This window comes from Oncorhynchus gorbuscha, linkage group LG04 (genome assembly GCF_021184085.1).
Source record: "Oncorhynchus gorbuscha isolate QuinsamMale2020 ecotype Even-year linkage group LG04, OgorEven_v1.0, whole genome shotgun sequence".
NCBI lineage: Eukaryota > Metazoa > Chordata > Actinopteri > Salmoniformes > Salmonidae > Oncorhynchus > Oncorhynchus gorbuscha.
The window spans coordinates 54,186,091-54,205,464 of NC_060176.1; the positions used below are offsets into that span (position 1 = coordinate 54,186,091).

At 42.5% G+C, this 19,374-nt stretch overlaps 1 protein-coding gene across 2 annotated transcripts in view; it reads right to left on the reverse strand.

Annotated features, from left to right (window-relative positions):
* The window catches only part of LOC124034296 (huntingtin-interacting protein 1-related protein-like), a 31,013-nt gene that overhangs the window by 6,113 nt on the left and 5,526 nt on the right, over positions 1–19,374 (reverse strand). Inside the window, exons 2-23 of one of the 2 annotated variants that reach the window (XM_046347294.1) lie at positions 13,677–13,740; positions 12,352–12,494; positions 11,934–11,990; positions 11,151–11,231; positions 10,870–10,946; positions 10,519–10,580; positions 9,669–9,809; positions 9,269–9,326; positions 7,091–7,166; positions 6,793–6,966; positions 6,616–6,656; positions 4,649–4,721; positions 2,658–2,841; positions 2,465–2,553; positions 2,197–2,313; positions 1,988–2,089; positions 1,494–1,688; positions 1,079–1,226; positions 777–863; positions 517–624; positions 229–365; positions 34–144 (exon numbers count right to left, since the gene is read on the reverse strand). In XM_046347294.1, coding sequence (XP_046203250.1) covers positions 34–144; positions 229–365; positions 517–624; positions 777–863; positions 1,079–1,226; positions 1,494–1,688; positions 1,988–2,089; positions 2,197–2,313; positions 2,465–2,553; positions 2,658–2,841; positions 4,649–4,721; positions 6,616–6,656; positions 6,793–6,966; positions 7,091–7,166; positions 9,269–9,326; positions 9,669–9,809; positions 10,519–10,580; positions 10,870–10,946; positions 11,151–11,231; positions 11,934–11,990; positions 12,352–12,494; positions 13,677–13,740 — 2,325 coding nt within the window. Of the gene's footprint in view, positions 1–33; positions 145–228; positions 366–516; positions 625–776; positions 864–1,078; positions 1,227–1,493; positions 1,689–1,987; positions 2,090–2,196; positions 2,314–2,464; positions 2,554–2,657; positions 2,842–4,648; positions 4,722–6,615; positions 6,660–6,792; positions 6,967–7,090; positions 7,167–9,268; positions 9,327–9,668; positions 9,810–10,518; positions 10,581–10,869; positions 10,947–11,150; positions 11,232–11,933; positions 11,991–12,351; positions 12,495–13,676; positions 13,741–19,374 lie in introns of both variants that reach the window. The other variant, XM_046347293.1, reaches the window with a different exon arrangement.

Below are 19,374 nucleotides of genomic sequence, written 5' to 3' on the forward strand. Positions count from 1 at the left end.
GTGCTCTAGATTCTATATGGCTGTGATCCTCACATCGATTCTGCTCACTGCCTTCTCAATGGCTGCTGATGTGGCTGCCATCTCCTTGTCCACCAGATCTCCCAGCTCATCCTGTCGCACATCCATGCCTTTAGGTCGCAGCTCCTAAACATTGGAAGAGGAGATGAGATTAAGAAGTAGGAAAAGAAGAGTGGGAGAAATGGAGAAGACTGCCCAGTAGCCCCTCACCTCCCCCAGCTTCATGATCTTTTCAACCACTATGCGAATGGAGGCCGGGTCTGCCCTCTGAAGGGAGGCCTTGGACTTGAGATCCTTCAGGAACTGCAAACTCTGAGTGGCACAGCCCCTGCAATTCTCTGTCAGACCTGCAGAGTGCAAAAGTGCAAGACACACTCTGACACTATAATCACATACCAAATAGATTCAATATCTCATCTAGTAAAATCCCAGTAAGATACAACAAGATGCCTGTTTCAAACAATAATGAATTCTACTTGAAGAGAAGAATGTTCTTACGGTCCGCGTGGTCAGTGGGAGCCAAGTGTGCTGTGGCACTGCCGTTGATGATGGTGTCAGCAGCCAGGTGGGAGAAGTTAGTCAGGGCCCTCAGTAGCCCACCAGCATCTAGAGAACAGAAATACAACCAGCGAGAGAAGGTATCACTGCCAATTCCAACACAGACTAGCTCTGTCACTTACGACCATCACTGTGGTTGCTCAAAGACTACTAATTACAGTATATCAAAAACACGAAGTACCAAGTAATGAGCAACTCACCTCCCATGTTCGTCAGGTAGTCGGAGTGACCTTTTTTCACATTGTCAATGGAGCCCAAAGTGGCCTCTGCCCGACTGACCAGGTAATCTGTGGTGGTGGAGAGACCAAGGAAACGTTTGAAATGCAATATTGTTCTAGATCCAAAAATTATTAATGGAATGATGAGTAGATATACCGGATGAATAGATATAAACTGAGATAACCAAATGGATCTCTCACTTTCTATTCTAAGTGACATGAACACCACTACTAGCTAAGGATCCCTAAGCACCCTCTCTGTGAGCATGTTCACTTATTTTAACCTGGGGAGCTGGTGCAGCGGATATGCAGGGGGTCGTCCAGCTTGGCCACAGCGTCCTGAATGATGTACTCAGCCTCAGAGACCGTTCCCTGCAGCAGGGAGAACTGCTCCTCCAGCAGCTTCTGCTGCAACTGCACCTCACGTCTGGACTGCAAAGATGCAACAAGACACAGTCAGACGCAGTCACAGGGAAAAATAGATGGCACATACATACTAATGGTTTATCTTAGATTGTGCACAGACAGCCAAATAGTTCATCGATTCAAGAAAATCTTTCACTGCACAGTGAGTAATGTGGGACTTGACCAGCGGTGTAGCTTTTACATGTCTATTTTCTCTTCTGCTATCAGCAAATTATATAGACAAGACAAAGCAGCGGACTGAGCTAGTCACTGCTCTGTTCTGTCCTAACTCACCTTCTCCTGCAGCTTGCCCTGCAGCTCTCCCAGCTCCCTGGTGCTCCGATCTCTCTCCTGCTGCAGAGAAGACTGCTGCAGCTGTGCAGCCTGGCTCAGGGACGACAGCTCGGCCTCTTTTTCACTTGCAGAGCGCATCAGGCGCTCTTTCTCCGCCTGCAGCGCCAACATAGAGCTGGTCAGCTGTTCCCCCACCTGGGAGAGAGGGAGTGATGGAAGGAGGAGAGAGGAGTGGGGAGAGAAGAGACAGAAAGAGGGAGATTGCATAACAATAGGTGCATTAACTGTTGTGAGGACAAGCCTTTTCAGATGTTTGTGAGACTCATGTTTTCAGAGTGCAGCTTCCTATGGGCTTTTCAGCCAATTATGATTTTCATGACAGGAAAGTACAGTGATTCTTCTGCATGAGGGTGAATCAGATGAGTCACCTGTGCCATTACATAAGCGAGGGAATCCACTTTCTTTATTCAATATTTACTGCATCAGCAACACACCTTCTCAGTGCGCTGCAGAGTGCCTTTGACATGTTCCACCTCAGCCCGCTTTTCCTCAAAATCCCTTTTAAGCTTCTTCATCTCAAACTTCTGCTCCTCAAGCTGCAACAAGAAGAAAATTCAGTCATTTTAATAAATGGCTAATACAGTACTGAAATATAACATTAACGGTACTAGATCACTATTGTCAATACTCAGAATAAAGTAACCTTCATGTCAGCGTCCAGTTTGATGCGATCCACCTCGAAAGCCAGCTGCTGCTTGGTCCTCTCCACCTCCTCCCGGGTCTGATGTGTTGCCGACAGAATCTTCACGGTGTCTGCACTCTGCCAGCACAATGTCACATGCACACTCTGTTAAACAGTCTATTAACATTATACAGAAAAATAATGCTCAGGTGAGTCTACAAGTAGTCACTTTGCACCCAATGAACCAAACAGAAAACCACAGAATGACAACAAAAGTGAGGTTCTGTACCTTCCTGAGCAGTTCAGCATGGCTGGACACCAGCTCCGTGTGCTTCTCCTTTAGCTTGGTGTAGCGCTGCTCTGTGGCCTGGGCTCTCGCTGGACAGCACAGAAGGGGTCAGAGACGAGAGAGAGATGTCAGAATGCATTTTAAATAAAGTGTGACTGAACATGTATGCCAGACTTAGTGAGTGGCCACTTACTCTCGGCCTCTCCGAAGGTGGCCTGCACGATCTCGTGTTCAGCGTTGCGGCGCCGAGTGGCCTCCAGCTCCATGCGCAGCTGTTCATTCTCCACCAGGGCACGCTGTTTCTGCACCCGCTGCTCTTCCAGCTCTGTCTCAAGGCTGTTAATCTGGGACTTGAGCTGTGTGATGTAGCGCTGGGCCTGTAGGAGGGAGGATGCAGGCAGGTAGACAGTCACCACAGTAAACCTCCTTTGGATAGATTATCAAGTACCACCATGGCATGGCACTGGTGGATGGGAGCCTCAGACAGGAGAAACATATGTTGAGTGGAACAAAATAATTCTGAAATTAATCAATGTTGGGTTAGGATGGATTGATTCAATAGTGATAGCATCATAGCTAACTACTGTAACATAAAAATATACAAATGCTGAGTAGTTTAACAGGCCACATAAGGAGCTAGCCATTTGCAGAAACCAGGGTAAACAGTACATCTGTCCCCAGGCACTGGTCTTCTCTGAACACAGACAGACGTCATTTCCCATTCTGAGACTAGTTGCCACATTCCACATGTCAAGCTCAGTCTTTGCATCCACCCAACACATTTACTAAATTCCTTTCCCATGTACACAAACAAATGTTCACCAGTCACAACTTTGTTATACATAATTAACATTTAAATACTGAAGAAAAATATAAAATGCAAAATGCAACAATTTCAAAGGTTTTTCTGAGTTACAGTTCATCAGTCAATTTAAATAAATGAATTAGGCCCTGGTCTATGGATTTGAAATAACTGGGAATACAGATGCATCTGTTGGTCACAGGAAACTTTTTTATTTTTATTGTAAAAAATAATAAGTAGGGGCATGGATTAGAACCTGTCAGTATCCGGTGTGACCACTATCTGCCTCAAGCAGCAAGACATCTCCTTCGCATACAGTTGACTAAGCTGTTGATTGTGGCTCACGGAATGTTGTGCCACTCCTCTTAAATGTCCGTGCGAATTTGCTGGATATTGGCCAGAACTGGAACACGCTGTTGTACACATTGATCCAGAGCATCCCAAACATGCTCAAAGGGTTACATGTCTGGTGAGTATGCAGGCCACGGAAGAACTGGGTCATTTCAGCTTCCAGGAATTGTGTACAGATCCTTGCGACATGGTGCCGTGCATTATCATGCTGAAACATGAGGTGATGGCGGCGGGTGAATGGCATGACAATTGGCCTCAAGATCTCACCACAGTATCTCTGTGCATTCAAATTGCCATCTAAAAAAAAACTAATTGTGTTTGTTGTCCGTAGCTTATGCCTGCCCATACCATAGTGCACTGTGGTGGTGGGGTTTTGTTAAAAACTTTGACATCAGTAAACCGCAGGCACACACACTACTCCATACGCACTGTCTGCCATCTGCCCAGTACAGTTGAAATTTGGATTAATCCGCGAAGAGCACATCTTCGGTTGTGCAAAACCACAGTGTAATATCAGCTGCCTGGTCTTATACGATGCACCTGTGTAATGATCATGCTGTTTAATCAGTTTCTTGATATCCCACGCCTGTCAGGTAGATGGATTATCTTGGCAAAGGAGAAATACTCACTAACAGGGACATAAACAAATTTGTGCACAACGTTTGATAGTATTAAGCTTTTGGTGCATATAGAACATTTCTGGGATATTTTATTTCAGCTCAAGAAACATGGGACCAACACTTTATATGTTGTGTTTATATTTTTGTTCAGTGAAGTATTATTACAAAGAGGAACAATAGATGTCTTTGTGGTCACACGCACATCCTTAAAAATGCATAGGTGCTGAGCTAAAGACTGAATATGCTTCCAATTTACCACCTTTATTGACAATGTTTCAATCAAACATGGATCTTCAGGTATAAAGAGCAACAAGTAACTTATTATTGCAACTAATTATGACAAGCATTTAAATCAACAAATGTGTACAACTGTAAAAATCTGTTTAAAGCAGTTAAAACATGTCTACTTACCTCTCCTTTGACCCTTTCCAGATCTGCCCTCAACTTCCCCAAGTCCTGCTGGAGGTTCTCAATCTGGATATCCCTGTACACCAGAAGACATTCACTAACCATTAGCATACATAAGCACTGGCACACAAGAAAATATCCAAACATACAGTACCAGACAAAAGTTGACACCTACTCATTCAAGTGTTTTTATTTGTACTATTTTCAACATTTTAGAATAGTGATAACATAAACTATTAAATAATACATATGGAATCATGTAGTAACCAAAAAGTGTTAAACAAATCAAAATATATTTTAGATTCCTCAAAGTAGCCACCCTTTGCCAGCTTTGTACACTCCTGGAATTCTCAACCAAGCTTCACCTGGAATGCATTTCCAACAGTTTTGAAGGAGTTCCCACATACGCTGAGCACTTGTTGGCTGCTTTTCCTTCACTCTGTGGTCCAATTCATCACAAACCATCTCAGTTGAGTTTGGGTGATTGTGGAAGCCAGGTCATCTGATGCAGCACTCCATCACTCTCCTTAGTCAAATAGCCCTTACACAGCCTGGAGGTGTTTTGGGTCATTGTGAAACACAAATGATAGTCCCACTAAGCCCAAGCCAGATGGGATGGCATATCGCTACAGAATGCTGTGGTAGCCATGCTGGTTAAGTATACCTTGAATTCTAAATAAATCATAGACCGTGTCACCAGCAAAAGAAAACACACCTCCTACTGCATGTTTCACAGTGGGAACCACACATGACATCATCTGTTCACCACTGCAGTTGGAACCAAAAATCTCAAATTTGGACTCAGACCAAACGACAGATTTCCACTGGTCTAATGTCCTTGCTCGTGCTTGTGTTTCTTGGCCAAGTCTCTTCTTCTTATTGATGTCCTTTAGTAGTGGTTTCTTTGCAGCAATTCCACCATGAAGGCCTGATTCAAACAGTCTCCTCTGAACAGTGATGTTGAGATGTGTCTTATTGAACTCTGCAATCTGCAATCTGAGGCTGGTAACTAATGAACTTATCCTCTGCAGCAGAAGTAACTATGGGTCTTCCTTTCCTGTGGCGGTCCTCATGAGAGCCAGTCCTCATAGAGCTTGATGGTTTTTGCGACCGCACTTGAAGAAACTTTCAAAGTTCTTGAAATTCTGACCTTCATGTCTTAAAGTAATGATGGACTGTCATTTCTCTTTACTTATTTGAGCTGTTCTTGCCATATGGACTTGGTCTTTTACCAAATATCTTGTCACAACACAACGGATTGGCTCAAACGCATTAACTTTTAACATGGCACACATGCTCATTGAAATGCATTCCAGGTGACTACCTCATGAAGCTAGTTGAGAGAATGCCAAGAGTGTGCAAATCTGTCATCCTGGCAAATTGTGGCTACTTTGAAGAACCTCAAATATGAAATATATTTTGTCAAACACTTTTTTGGTTACAACATGACTCCATATATGTTATTTAATAGTTGATGTCTTCACTATTATTCTACAATGTGTCCAAACTTTTGACAGGTAAATTATTATTACTTTCTTCTTTTTTTGTAATCACCAGGTGAGTTCAACAAGGGTTCTGTTTGCAGCAAACATGTTACTTAAGAAAAAATTCAATTATACAATTTGAATGAACTTTCCAAAATGTTAGTGAAACATCAAACAGCTACTATTTGTAAGGACTACCATAGAGTTTTAGAGCAATAATCAAACTGCAAATTACTTTGCTATTCCTACTACATGTAATGGAAAGTCTACATGTCCACATTCTTATTTGTAGTGGCAGTTAAGATCCGAAACAGACACTTACGTTGGCCATACACTACCTTCAGACTTTAGCTAACGTTAGTGAACGGTCACAGCTAACAAACCAAATTAAATATGTTAGCTAACGATTTCACTTGTTGAACGCACCCCAGTTTACATATCCTTTATTTTCAAGCACACCAATGCTAAAAGATGACTATGACTAACCTGTCATTGGAAGGTCCGAAAGTCTGATCAAATTTGTCGAACTGCTAAAAGAAAAAGTCAGATGTATTAATGTTTACACAATCTATAGCCAAAATTAGTGATACCTTTATTAATAAGACATGAATATCCAAGGGGCCATAGACCTCAGAGATCATGACCGTGACCTATGAGTCATACCTGTGGCACCATCATGCTGGGCATGGTGACATCGCTGACGTTGATAAGCGGTTCAGGGTCATCATCGTCATCATCATCATCCTCCAGCTGCTCGGGCTCATCCTCACTTGGGATGACCACCACTGGCCTTGCATGCTTGGCCAGGGAAGCCGCGTGCAGGAAGTTAGGAGGAGACTGAGGATGAAGACACATACATAAGACAGAGGACTGTATAAACACAGATGGCTACGTTATCTAGGAAGTGTGGTTGAGTCCCAGTACAGTGTCTTTCCCCTACTATGTCTGTCTATGCTCTCACCTCTGGCAGCTTGGGGATCTGGATGAGTCTCTTGAAGTACTGCATGTCTCTGGCTTTGTTGAAGAAGGTCTTGAGGCTGTAAGGCAAGGCAAAATATTTCAACCACTGATCCGAATGATGCCTCCAAAACAGGAATGTAAAATTTTCTAAACTGTGTTGTTTCATATACAGTATGTGTATAGGACAGAATGCAATAGAATACACTTCAGGTGGTTGCGGCAGGTAGCCTAGTGGATAGAGCGTTGGACTAGTAACCGAAAGGTTGCAAGATCGAATCCCTGAGCTGACAAGGTAAAAATCTGTCTTTCTACCCCTGAACAAGGAAGTTAACCCACTGTTCCTAGGCCATCATTGAAAATAAGAATTTGTTCTTAACTTCTTGCTGACATGGAGGCAGTATTGAGTAGCTTGGATGAATAAGGTGCCCAGAGTAAACTGCCTGCTACTCTGTCCCAGATGCTAATATATGCATATTATTAGTAGTATTGGATAGAAAACACAATTTTCTAAAACTGTTTGAATGATGTCTGTGAGTATAACAGAACTCATGGCAGGCAAAAACCTGAGAAAAATCCAACCAGGAAGTGGGAAATCTGAGACTTGTAATTTATTTTTTTATATATATTTTTTTTTAACTCAGCCCCTATTGTAGATACAGTGGGATATTGGTTATGTTGCACTTCCTAAGGCTTCGACTAGATGCTAACCTTCTTTAGAAACTTGTTTGAGGATTCTACTATAAAGAAGGGGCTCATAGGAGCTGTTTGAGTAAGTGGTCTGGCAGAGTGCCTTGGGCTCATGACGCACGGTCACGAGACAGTTAGCGCTCGTTCCATTGCTTTTCTACAGACAATTGAATTCTCCGGTTGGAACATTATTGAACATTTATGTTAAAAAACATCCTAAAGATTGATTCTATACTTAGTTTGACAAGTTTCTACGGGCTGTAACGGAGCTTTTTGAACTTTTCTTCGACGTCCGGCGGGACCTGAACGCGCTTTTGGATGTTTACCAAACGCCCTAACAAAATAAGTTATTTGGACATAAATGGACATTATCAAACAAAACAAACATTTATTGTGGAACTGCGATTCCTGTGAGTGCATTCTGATGATCATAAAAGGTAAGTGAATATTTATAATACTATTAATGACTAATGTTGACTACCCAATATGGTAGATATCTTTTTGGCTGCTTTGTTGTCTGAACACTGTACTTAGATTGCATGGTTTGCTTTTTTCATAGTTAAATCTGACACAGCAGTTGCATTAAGGACAAGTTTATCTTTATCAATGTTTATTATGAGTATTTATGTAATTTGACGTGGCTCTCTGCACAATCACCGCATGTTTTAGAACTACTGAACGTAACGCACCAATGTAAAATGAGATTTTTGGATATAAATATGCACTTTAGCGAACAAAACATACATGTATCGTGCTAAATGACTTAAATGTAAATGTAATGTGTAACATTAAGTCCTATGAGTGTCATCTGATGAAGATCAAAGGTTAGTGATTACTTTTATCTCCATTTGTGCTTTTTGTGACTCCTCTCTTTGGCTGGAAAAAAGCTGCATTTTTCTGTGACTTGGTGGTGACCTAAAAATCGTTTGTGGTGCTTTCGCTATAAAGCATTTTTTAAATCAGACACTGTGGCTGGATTAACGAGAATTCTCTTTAAAATGCTGTAAGATACTTGTGTGCTTGAGGAGTTTTAATTATGAGATTTTTGTTTTGAATTTGATAACCTCACATCTCAGAGAGGTTAACTGACTTTCCTTGTTAAATAAAAAAGGTAAAATAAAAATAAAATTGATCTGAAGAGAAATTAGTTGGTTATCTTAGGTACAAGGTACCCACTATCCAGATGCACTAATACATTAAGCTTCCTCTGCCATCTTTCTGGGCTGATCATTGTGCAGGTTGATAACATTAACATGTCACCTGGTACACTGCTCAGATTCAACCCCTTTTCACTTTCAGAGGTGTGCATAGGATAGTGATGTCATGATGACACATTGAAATGGGTGGAAGTTGGGTGGTAGGGATGAGTATATTTACATCGGCTCAGGGTAACACAGGCCAGGGATAGGCAAGATTGTGTCGTACTGATGCTTCCTCCCTCTCTTCCCTAATGCCCTTATATAATAACAGCCCGAGGCCCGGGGTGACTTACCTGTGGAACTGGTCATGAAAACGATCACGGTGTCCTTGCAAGGTGTCTGCTGGGAGACCTGAAATCCAGGACATGCAAGAGACAGTCACTAAAAAGACTTTGAAACAAGTTTTGTTATCAAGTCAGCAAAGCATAGTTTTTACTGCAGGGTCTATTAAATTGTCCAAATGCACAGCCACTTTCCCACTATATTGCTATAGAAATGTTTAAAATGCCTTACTATAGCACATTCCCAAACATTGTATACATTTATGAAAGCATGAAAATTACCATATGTAAACAAATGTATTAAAAAGCTGTATTCTTCCTGGGGGTGTATATGAATAGATTTGAATAAGATGTCATGTTGCGAAAATGCTGTCAGTTCCACTTTAAGAGACACATAAGTGGTCAAACGTACAGGCATGCAGTTTGAAAAGCAGCTTGACGGTGAAGTGGTAGAGGTGACTGCAGTCCTGGATGACCTGGATGAGGGGGGACAGGCGACACTGGCCTGACGTCGTCGTAGAGATGGCAATGGACGTGTTGAGCTGCCGGATCACTGCAGATCACAGAAACACACCAATGTAGGAAAAACACATGGCCTCAATGGGCAGGATTTGGAATCAATGGCTTGCCTGGGTGAAACACCTTTCTCTGTCACTGGTTCAGAAATACAACACTGAGATAATAGCTCACATATTCATGAATCACCCACTGAGTGGGTGGAAAATAGTTCCCAGCAGATCAAGGGTAGGTAGAAGGAAGAAGGCAGTTAGGAGCTCCCATGTTTCCTGAGTACCAGATGTCCAAGTTAGTAAGTCAGGCAGGGTTTTTTACAATTGCAGAGTTTGTTTATGGTTGTTCAGGATGACAGGCTGTGACAACATCCTGCAGGGCATGATGCCATTACAGCCAATCAGAAGAAACATAATTAATGTCCTCTAATTGCAAACATTTAGAACTTATTAATATGGTTTTGGTGAAATTACATCAGAGGGCCCTAGTCATATTAAACAAGTGGTTTAGAAATGTTTCATTTACACAAGGTAAACATCCCTTGATAACTTAGTCATTTTGGGCAATTAAGTCACTCCCTCAACAGCAGCACAAGTGTGGTCACAAGTTTTTATTTAGCTGGCTGCTATCCTGTCCCTATTCCATTTCCGAAACAAACTATCGATGGAAACCGGCCACTGCCCTGTAGCTCTGGTTACCCATCCTTTGAGAGGTGGAGGTAGGTAAGTAGGGGAGAAGCGGGGGATTCTCACCTGTCTCGGCTAGCCTCAACTCTGCATCCAGGTAATCAAACACTTTCACAGTGAGCTGGAACCTACAGGAGGGAAGTCAATACCGCCCTTAGTAACAGGGAAAGAGCAGCAGGCTCGCTCCTCAGTCCCCACAGTACTCCAACTAAATGGTATGATAGTTTCCTTTGAATCAGAGAGCATGACATTTGTATCTTATACCAATAATTGACTTCCCTTGAGTTATGCCAATTAAATGTATACGGATTTGTATGATGTCTCTTTTTGATATTATGATAACTCAATAAAATGAGAGGGAGTGCACAGCCAAGAGTGCCAGGGATGTGTGGAGAGGGAGGAGTAGAGAACACTCACACATTATTGACGTCGGTTCCTGCAACACGCTCTAGAACCTCATCTGTCACCTCTAGGTTGGGTCTGATTTCAGAATGCTGCATGGAAGACAAAAGGACGACAAAAGTGATTCAACATTAAAACTATGTAAATCACATTAATTCAAATTACATACATTGTTTGTTCAACTAGGTGGCTTTATGTGAAAGCGCTTGTGGCAATGCAATGCATACAATGGTAAGATTAGCCAATGTCCCATGGTAAAACATACCGTCCCCCAAAACTGTAGAGGGTGTGCTTACCTTCATGTGAAACTCCATCTTTGTGCAAAGGAGCTTACAGTACAGAGCCACCAGCTGTCCATGTCTGTCATGAAGGTTGCCCTGGAAACAATAAGAACAAGCAACAAGCATTAAGCTTTGCTGCAACAAATATTTAGCTTTGCTTTATTTGAAGATGGCAAAAAGAAGCCTTTCCTCTCGTCACACTCCTCTCTTCAAGACATACTCCGGTACTTTGGCGACTAGTAAGTATTTAAACCTCCCACTCTGGGCTGGATGTGTCAATGTGTAGTTCATACATGCATAATCTATGAACATAATTACTGTCTTAATTACTGCCTCAAATAGCCATGAAATCCCTAGTTTGAAAGCAACTTTTCTGGAAGCTGTGCTACGCCATTTTCCCTACATTTTCCCCCACATGGGCCAGCCCCTCACCATTTGAGTGACAGCTAGCAAGAATCACACACAGCCGAGCAAGAAGGCAATGACTTAGTACGCAAATGTCGGGGACCACTTTTGGCTAGTGAGCGCTACTTTCAGAACTACTGGCTAAAAAGTTTACCAAAATACCAGATACATCTAACTGCAGCCAACATAGATCAACTCTGGCTGCACAAGAAGCACAATTACTGTATGAGGGGAAAAATATGATTGAAAAGAAGTTTTCAAAACATCTGCATTTGAAATAATTAAAGCAAGGGATGTTTCTCATTTTAAGTCATTTGACATTCAATTTATTCACCCAAAATGTCAACCTATTCAAGCACCCCTTGACAAAAACACAGCACAATCCCCACTCACCCATAGTTGCCCCATCTCAACAATGTTACCGTGATGTCTCATGCAGTCCTGAAGGCTCTGGAGGGCAAGAAGGGGAGTGATAATGTCAATTCAATAATAGGACTGTAACTTAAATTCTCAATTTAGTAATTATACAATTTCAGGATTAAGCCAATATTACTGGACTAATTAAGGCCATGGAGGTCAGCATAAAAATAAAAATAACAGAATGCTTAATTAATACACCGTCTATGAGTTTGAGAGCTCTGCTCAAAGCAATATGGCATTGTTTATTTTATGTAGGCTACCAATTAGGCAGGACTTTTTCCACCCAGCACATGTAGGTTCCTTTTCTCTCTACATGTTTTTATATGCATTTTATTGTGGAAATAAAAACCCTAATACAGAGTAGTGTATAGAGTGGAGAGCAAGTTTTTACATTATGGTGGCCATCCCGCAGCACTTTGTGAAGCACGTGGCAGAACTTCCAGCTGACGATGGCGTTGCTAGACAAGGGGATGCCCAAGGCGTAGGACCAGAAGGTAAAGGCCCCCTTCTCCCTGTAGGTCCCCATAATTATCCCTGTAGGGCCCATCAAGGAAGAGCCAACCAGCAAAATACAAAGCCAAAATAATACCTTTACTTGGTCCCGCACATATTCTTTTACTTTCTCTCCCTCATGTGCGATGGAGACAGTAATAAAAATCACACAATTTCAGCCTCTATTTTACTACATTACCAATAACAAAACACAGTTTAAGAGATTAATGTATACTGAACACTAAGTCATCCCAGGAGCATAAAATACATTGTAAGTTAGCAAGTAATTATTCCACTGTATCGTGTGCACGTGACCAATACACTTTGTTTTAACTTGATAATAAGCATTGTTGCCATAGAATACATTTAGCAGTCAAATATCCTGGGTGAATGCTAGGTTGAAGATAACAAAGGTGAAGATAAGTTATACCATGGCATTGATGAATACTCGTTTCGGATTGGCTTGAAGGGCATACTAGCGCGTGCATTTACTTCCCTATAACGCATGGTATATCAGCACGGTAGAATTCAATGGCTATATACTCGGGACTATGCGTTCTCTGGAAAACAATTAAATTCCGTGGGAGGAAAGTTCCATTCCACTAGCACGCCGTGGAACACACCTTCAACATTGTTTATTATTTTCCATAGAACGCATAGCCCCTCAATTATTCCTTACGTAATAATTCCATGCAGAAGCATTAGAAAATAAACAAATTCACTGAACCAGCGCGAAAATGACAGAGTGAACGGTAGTAGTACAGAAAGTTTGCAATTGTAGTGAATTTCAGATAAGCCATGAATTGGTGTAGTTAACTGTTTGTCATTCTATTCATTTAAACTTTTTCCAAATTATCTACAGCCACTTTATTACTTGATTTTCCAGCCGCTGGTTACATTCGCAATGCTAATCCTGCAGAATCAGCAACAGCGCTGGTCCAATGAATGTGTTTATTTCCAAACGGTCCGCATGGAATTATTTGGGTCTTAACCTTCATTATTTTTTATCCTTGAGGTGATGTATAGCCTACATGATGGCAAATGTCAGCTCTAAAAACCAATTACCTTTACAGAACACAGAGTTGGGGTTCAACAGTGCAACTCCCCAGTGGTTAAAAACAGCCCAGTTATTCGGCACAGTGGGTTATCAGGCATAAAAAGTTTGGAGCACATAATAGCAAAAAAGGTTTACTGTTCCCAGTTTGGGGTTATATTGAAGGATACGGCGCGCATGTTTCTCTTTCACAGGCGCCTCGTTGGAGTTGATGGCTTTGCTGATGCTGCTGAGCTGGAAGAGAGAGGAGAGAAAGGACAGGTTGAGGCCATCAGTTACTATGGCTACTGAACTACCACTTAGTGACAAAGCATATTTTGAAGGGATACTTTAGGATTTTGGCAATGAGGCCATTTATCTACTTCCCCAGAGTCAGGTGAACTCGTGGATACCATTTATATGCTTGTGTCCAGTATGAAGGAAGGAAGTTAGAGGTCGTTTTGCGAGTCCAATGCTAACTAGCTTTAGCACAATGACAGAAAGTTTATAGCTATCTGCTAGCATGCTAGTAGATACCCATAGACTTCCAGTCATTGCACTAACGCTTATTACAGAAGATTTTTGTAATATAAGTTAATAATCTCTCAATCATCTGGTTGTTTTAGGCTACCGTAAGTAATGGGGACTGAAAAAGCCACTAGTATATCTGTTCTATATACTTGGGTGTGTCCCCCCCCAAAAATGTGACCAACTTTTTTATTTAGTCTTGTAATTTTATTTTCCGTCCTGACCCCTCAGGCGTCTTGGCCAACAGGTAGAACTAGTCTGAGTGAATGGAGAGAGGAAGTGAGAGAAGCAGATTGCTCAGACCGTTTCAGTGGCGGTCGGTGCCGTTTAAGCTGAGGGAGGAATTTTGTTTTTTAAATGAGCATGGCCTTATTTCTATTTATTTTCTATTTTGGATGACTGTCATTCAAATTCCCTTCACCCAGTTTAATATCAATAGGTTTAGGATACTACAACCTAGCCTATGAATTCAACATAGGTGCACACAGGTTGAGAGAAAGAAGAGGTGAGAGACAGTGACACATTCCATACCAACTTGCACACTCTTGCCTGCATCGAGCTGACCTAGGGTGTAATCATTAGTCCAACAGTTGCAAACAGTTTTTATTGGACAAATTCCTGTGTGTTTATCCCAGTTTCCTTCTGTTTAAGAAATGTTTTTCAACAGAATCGGCAGAATGAATACACCCCTGATCACACGCAAATAGTTCACTTTCATAGCCACATACAAAACACCTTGTTGTATTCCTTCTCGAATCTACGTGCTCTCCTCCCATCTCCCTTTTCACGAGCAGGCCCAGTGACAATAAATTAGTCAAACCAAAAGCTTACCTTGACTTGGAAGAGTTCCAGTGTTGGATAGTCATAGCCAGCTAGCTAACATAGCATCCTCTGTTCGAGTAGGCGAAAGGAGCTAGCTAAGTAAGTGAACCAAAAACAAAAATGAATGGAAATCTGTCTAAAACTGTCATCTTTCTCTTTGAGTCAACTACTCAGCACATTTTATGCACTGCAGTGCTAACTAGTTGTAGTTTATGCTTTCAGTACTAGATTAATTCTCTGATCCTTTGATTGGGTGGACAACATGTCAGTTCACGCTGAATGAGCTCTGAAAACTTCTGGAGGACATCCTCCAAGCTGTCATAATTACTGTGCAAGTTTATGGAAGGGGGAGAGAACCATGAGCCTCCTAGGTTTTGTATTGAAGTCAAGCTAGCGGTCCTCCGGCTCCACCATGGCACTACCCTACAGAGTGCTGTTGAGGCTACTGTCGACCTTCAGTAAAACTGTTTTAATCAATGATTTGGCAACGGATATATTTTGTCTTGTTATCTAGGAAGGACAACTTCTTAATTTTTATTAAATTCACTGAGGATGGTCCTCCCCTTCCTCCTCTGAGGAGCCTCCGCTGGTGTGTTTGTACAGTACATGGGGTTGCCCAGTCATTGATAAAGGCTTAGTTAGTAACACCAGAAGATAAGGGGAATACACTGAATCCCAAACATGACAAGCATATTGTGACCTCTGATACAAATACCAGTCTTTTCAGCCCGTCACCCTTAGTCTGGCTTGTCCCAACATAAGATCTGTAATGCATCTTCAACAGTTATGAACATGCAGAGAACACGCTATTTTCTGACTGACCCATATGGACCCACTGAAGACAAGCTCTGATTTCAATTAATAAATGAGGGAAATATGGGTAACACATAATTCTGTAGCACATGTCCAAATTCTGACTCCAGACTTGAGTGAAGAGGATCAACAGCACCAAACAATGGACTAACAAAGCATTCCTCACACAACACAGAAGCATTGGCCAATAGAAACTCATTCTGAGGTCACCACCCACTCTCCCTGTGGCCCTGAATGAATGAATACACATCGGGTGAAAAGGACAAGACGTTCAGAGCTCTGGATCCCCTGTTCACTCAGCCTGCTGTTCTATTTAATTTCAATTCATTACATAACTAATTGACTAATCCAGCTTGGAGTAACATGTATGAGCTGTCAAGATTCATTTATGCAGATTCTCTGCTACCGTCATGGCCTTCAATAACCCAACAGTCCCAAACCACCACAGAAAAGAGACAAATGGTATGTTACACCGAGCAGCAGAAAATGTAAGTCTGTCCTCACATATGCATACATTCTTCCCCACTGAGTCGCTCAAATCGCAAAAGAATCCCACAAACAGGCTCACACAGGCTAACACATTTCCTTTACCCACTTGCTGTATATACAGTTCATTCCCTCACTCTAGAATGCACACCTCTTATCATACACATAGTAGAGGAGGAATACAATCTCCACACCCCAAATTCGAGGCAGGCCTGGCAAAATTTGCCAGCAATCCCAGAAATGCATAAAGACCTAATTTAGTTAGTGAAACGCCACAGACCACAACCCACCAACCTCCTCCAAAACATAGTCACTAAACAAAGCACAGAAGGGCGACTGCACCTAAGGGGAGAGTTGGATGGAGAGAGAGAGAGAGAGAGAGAGAGAGTGAAGTCTTGGTTCATGTGGACCCCTCCTTGTAAAGCTACTGCTAGTGCTAACCAGCCCCCTGGCTTATAGGGGTCCAGAGCAAGTGGTGGTCTGGAGGGGTGCATAACAATGAGGGGGTTGTGGGTGGAGGAAGGCCCATCAGCTGGGGTAGAAGATTGGGTTGATGAAGGCCACGCTCTGGCACAGAGGCCTTGACAGATAGCCATGGAGCAGCATGGGTGCAGGGAGGCTCCCTAATACATTCAGACTGACTGTCACTCAGAGAGTAGAGGGAGAAGTAGAGGGGGAGGGAGGGAAGTAGGGGGGACAGAGAGAGTGTGAGTGAAAAAGATAGGGAGTGTGAGGGCGAAAGGACACGAGAGGGAAGGAAGGGAGATCCTTGTTACACTAACCTTATCAGAAACTGCATACAGTGCATAATGCAGTGAAGTGTGAGCAATGCCATTTACAGAACTGCTTGAAATCTAGAATTGGAGGTTGGTAATGTCACAAACCAACAAAAGACCTACTCCATCCCCCACTGACACACTCCCTCAACTCATTCATACAAAGAAACAAACATCATTAAAACATTCAACAGCAATGCCATAAGGTCATAAAAGTTTACATTAATATGGTTGGAAACAGGAGAAGCTGGTCAACTGTGATTTAAGTACGCCAGGGACAGTCTGACACCATAACATTGAACCTGGTCCCAAACATAGCTAAATCCCCCAATAGAGGGAGAAGTAGTGAGAAGGGAATGAGGGGGAGATGATCCCAGCCTAATCCCTGAAGAGTCGGAAGATTCACCACCAGATAAACTCGCCACACACACACTCTGCTTCACCCCTCCCATCCCCGATCACTCCCTTCTTACCTTTAAGCAGCAGTGTGTCTATGTGCTTAGACATCCCTGCCAGGAGGACTATAGCTAGTGGAGACAGCAGAAACACCTCTAGTCTACACCACACTGGGCAGTCAGGTGCCCTGCATTGACTCTAGGTGTTGCATTTCTTATCAGCTTAATTCAACAGACTGCTGCTGCAGCTCTGGCTGTCAAGGTCAGACACAGACCCAAGCACTGCACAGCTGCTACTACTAATGCTGTTAAATAAACTAGTGTAAACACACTGCTAATGAGGCTGAATAGACTGTCTGGTTATGTGAGCATTAACTAGTCTAGCACTAATTCACTGGCAGAGTTGAGAAGAGTGGAGTAGCGGTCTAATGCACTGCATCTCAGTGCTAGAGGCGGCACTACAGACACCCTGATTCGAATCCAGGCTGTATCACAACCGGCCGTGATTTGGAATCCCATATGGCGGTGCACAACTGGCCCAGCGTCATTTTAAATAAGAATGTTCTGAACTGAATTGCCTAGTTAAATAAAAAGTAAAAATAAATCAAACATTTAATTTCAACAAGCCAGTATCAATTATCATTATCCCAACATCAAATACTAGCTGTTTTCATGGAACAGCCTTTCATGGCCATTATGTAAATTTCCCTGTTGGATTACATTTCTCCTTGACTCCTGCTTTATTGTATTTTGTCTCCCAGACAGCACAATTGCTGGCTCAGTCTCTTACAGCGATGATACAGACAGAAACCTGAGCCCCAACTAGACTAGCCTTTGATGAAACTATTCTGTCCTCACACCTGCTGCTGCTTCTCCTAAGCAAGACATCCTACACATATATACAGTGCATTCAGAAAGTATTCAGACCCCTTGACTTTTTTCAAATGTTATGTTACAGCCTTATTTTAAAATATATTAAATTGTCCCCCCCTTATCTACACACAATACCCCATAATGACAAAGCAAAAACAAGTTTGGAAATGTCTGCAAATGTATTAAAAATAAAAAGCTGAAATATCACATTTACATAAGCATTCAAACCCTTTACTCAGTACTTTGTTGAAGCACCTTTGGCAGCGTTTACAGCCTCAAGTCTTCTTGGGTATGACACTACACGCTTGGCACACCTGTATTTGGGGGGTTTCTCCCATTCCCTCTCTGCAGATCCTCTCAAGCTCTGTCAGGTTGGATGGGGAGAGTTGCTGCACAACTATTTTCAGGTCTTGCCAGAGATGTTCAATCTGGGCCACTCATGGACATTCAGATACTTGTCCCGAAGCCACTCCTGTGTTGTCTTGGCTGTGTGCTTAGTGTTGTTGTCTTGTTGGAAGGTGCACTTTCTCCCCAGTCTGAGGTCCTGAGCAGGTTTTCATCAAGGATCTCTATACTTTCTCCATTCATCTTTCCCTCAATCCTGACTAGTTTCCCAGTCCTTACCGCTGAAAAACAACCCCAAGCATGATGCTGCCACCACCATGCTTCACCGTAGGGATGGTGCCAGGTTTCCTCCAGACGTGACGCTTGGCATTCAGGCCAGAGTTCAATCTTGGTTTCATTAAACCGGAGAACCTGGTTTCTCATGGTCTAAGTCTTTCAGTGCCTTTTGGTAAACTCCAAGCAGGCTGTCATGTGCCTTTTACTGAAGAGTGGCTTCTGTCTGGCCACTCTACCATAAAGGTCTGATTGGTGGAGAGCTGCAGAGATGGTTGTCCTTCTAGAAGGTTCTCCCATCTCCACAGAGGAACTCTGGAGCTCTGTCACCTCCTTGACCAATGCCCTTCTCCCCTGATTGCTCAGTTTGGAGGGGCGGCCAGCTCTAGAAGAGTCATGGTGGTTCCAAACTTCTTTCAGTTAAGAAGGATGGAGGCCACTGTGTTCTTGTGCCTTCAAAGCTGCAAACATTTTTTGGTAACCTTTCGCCTGATCCGTGACTCGGAACAAACCTGTCAAGGAGCTCTGAAATGCACTGTCAATTGTAGGATGTTATATAGACAGGTGTGCCTTTCCAA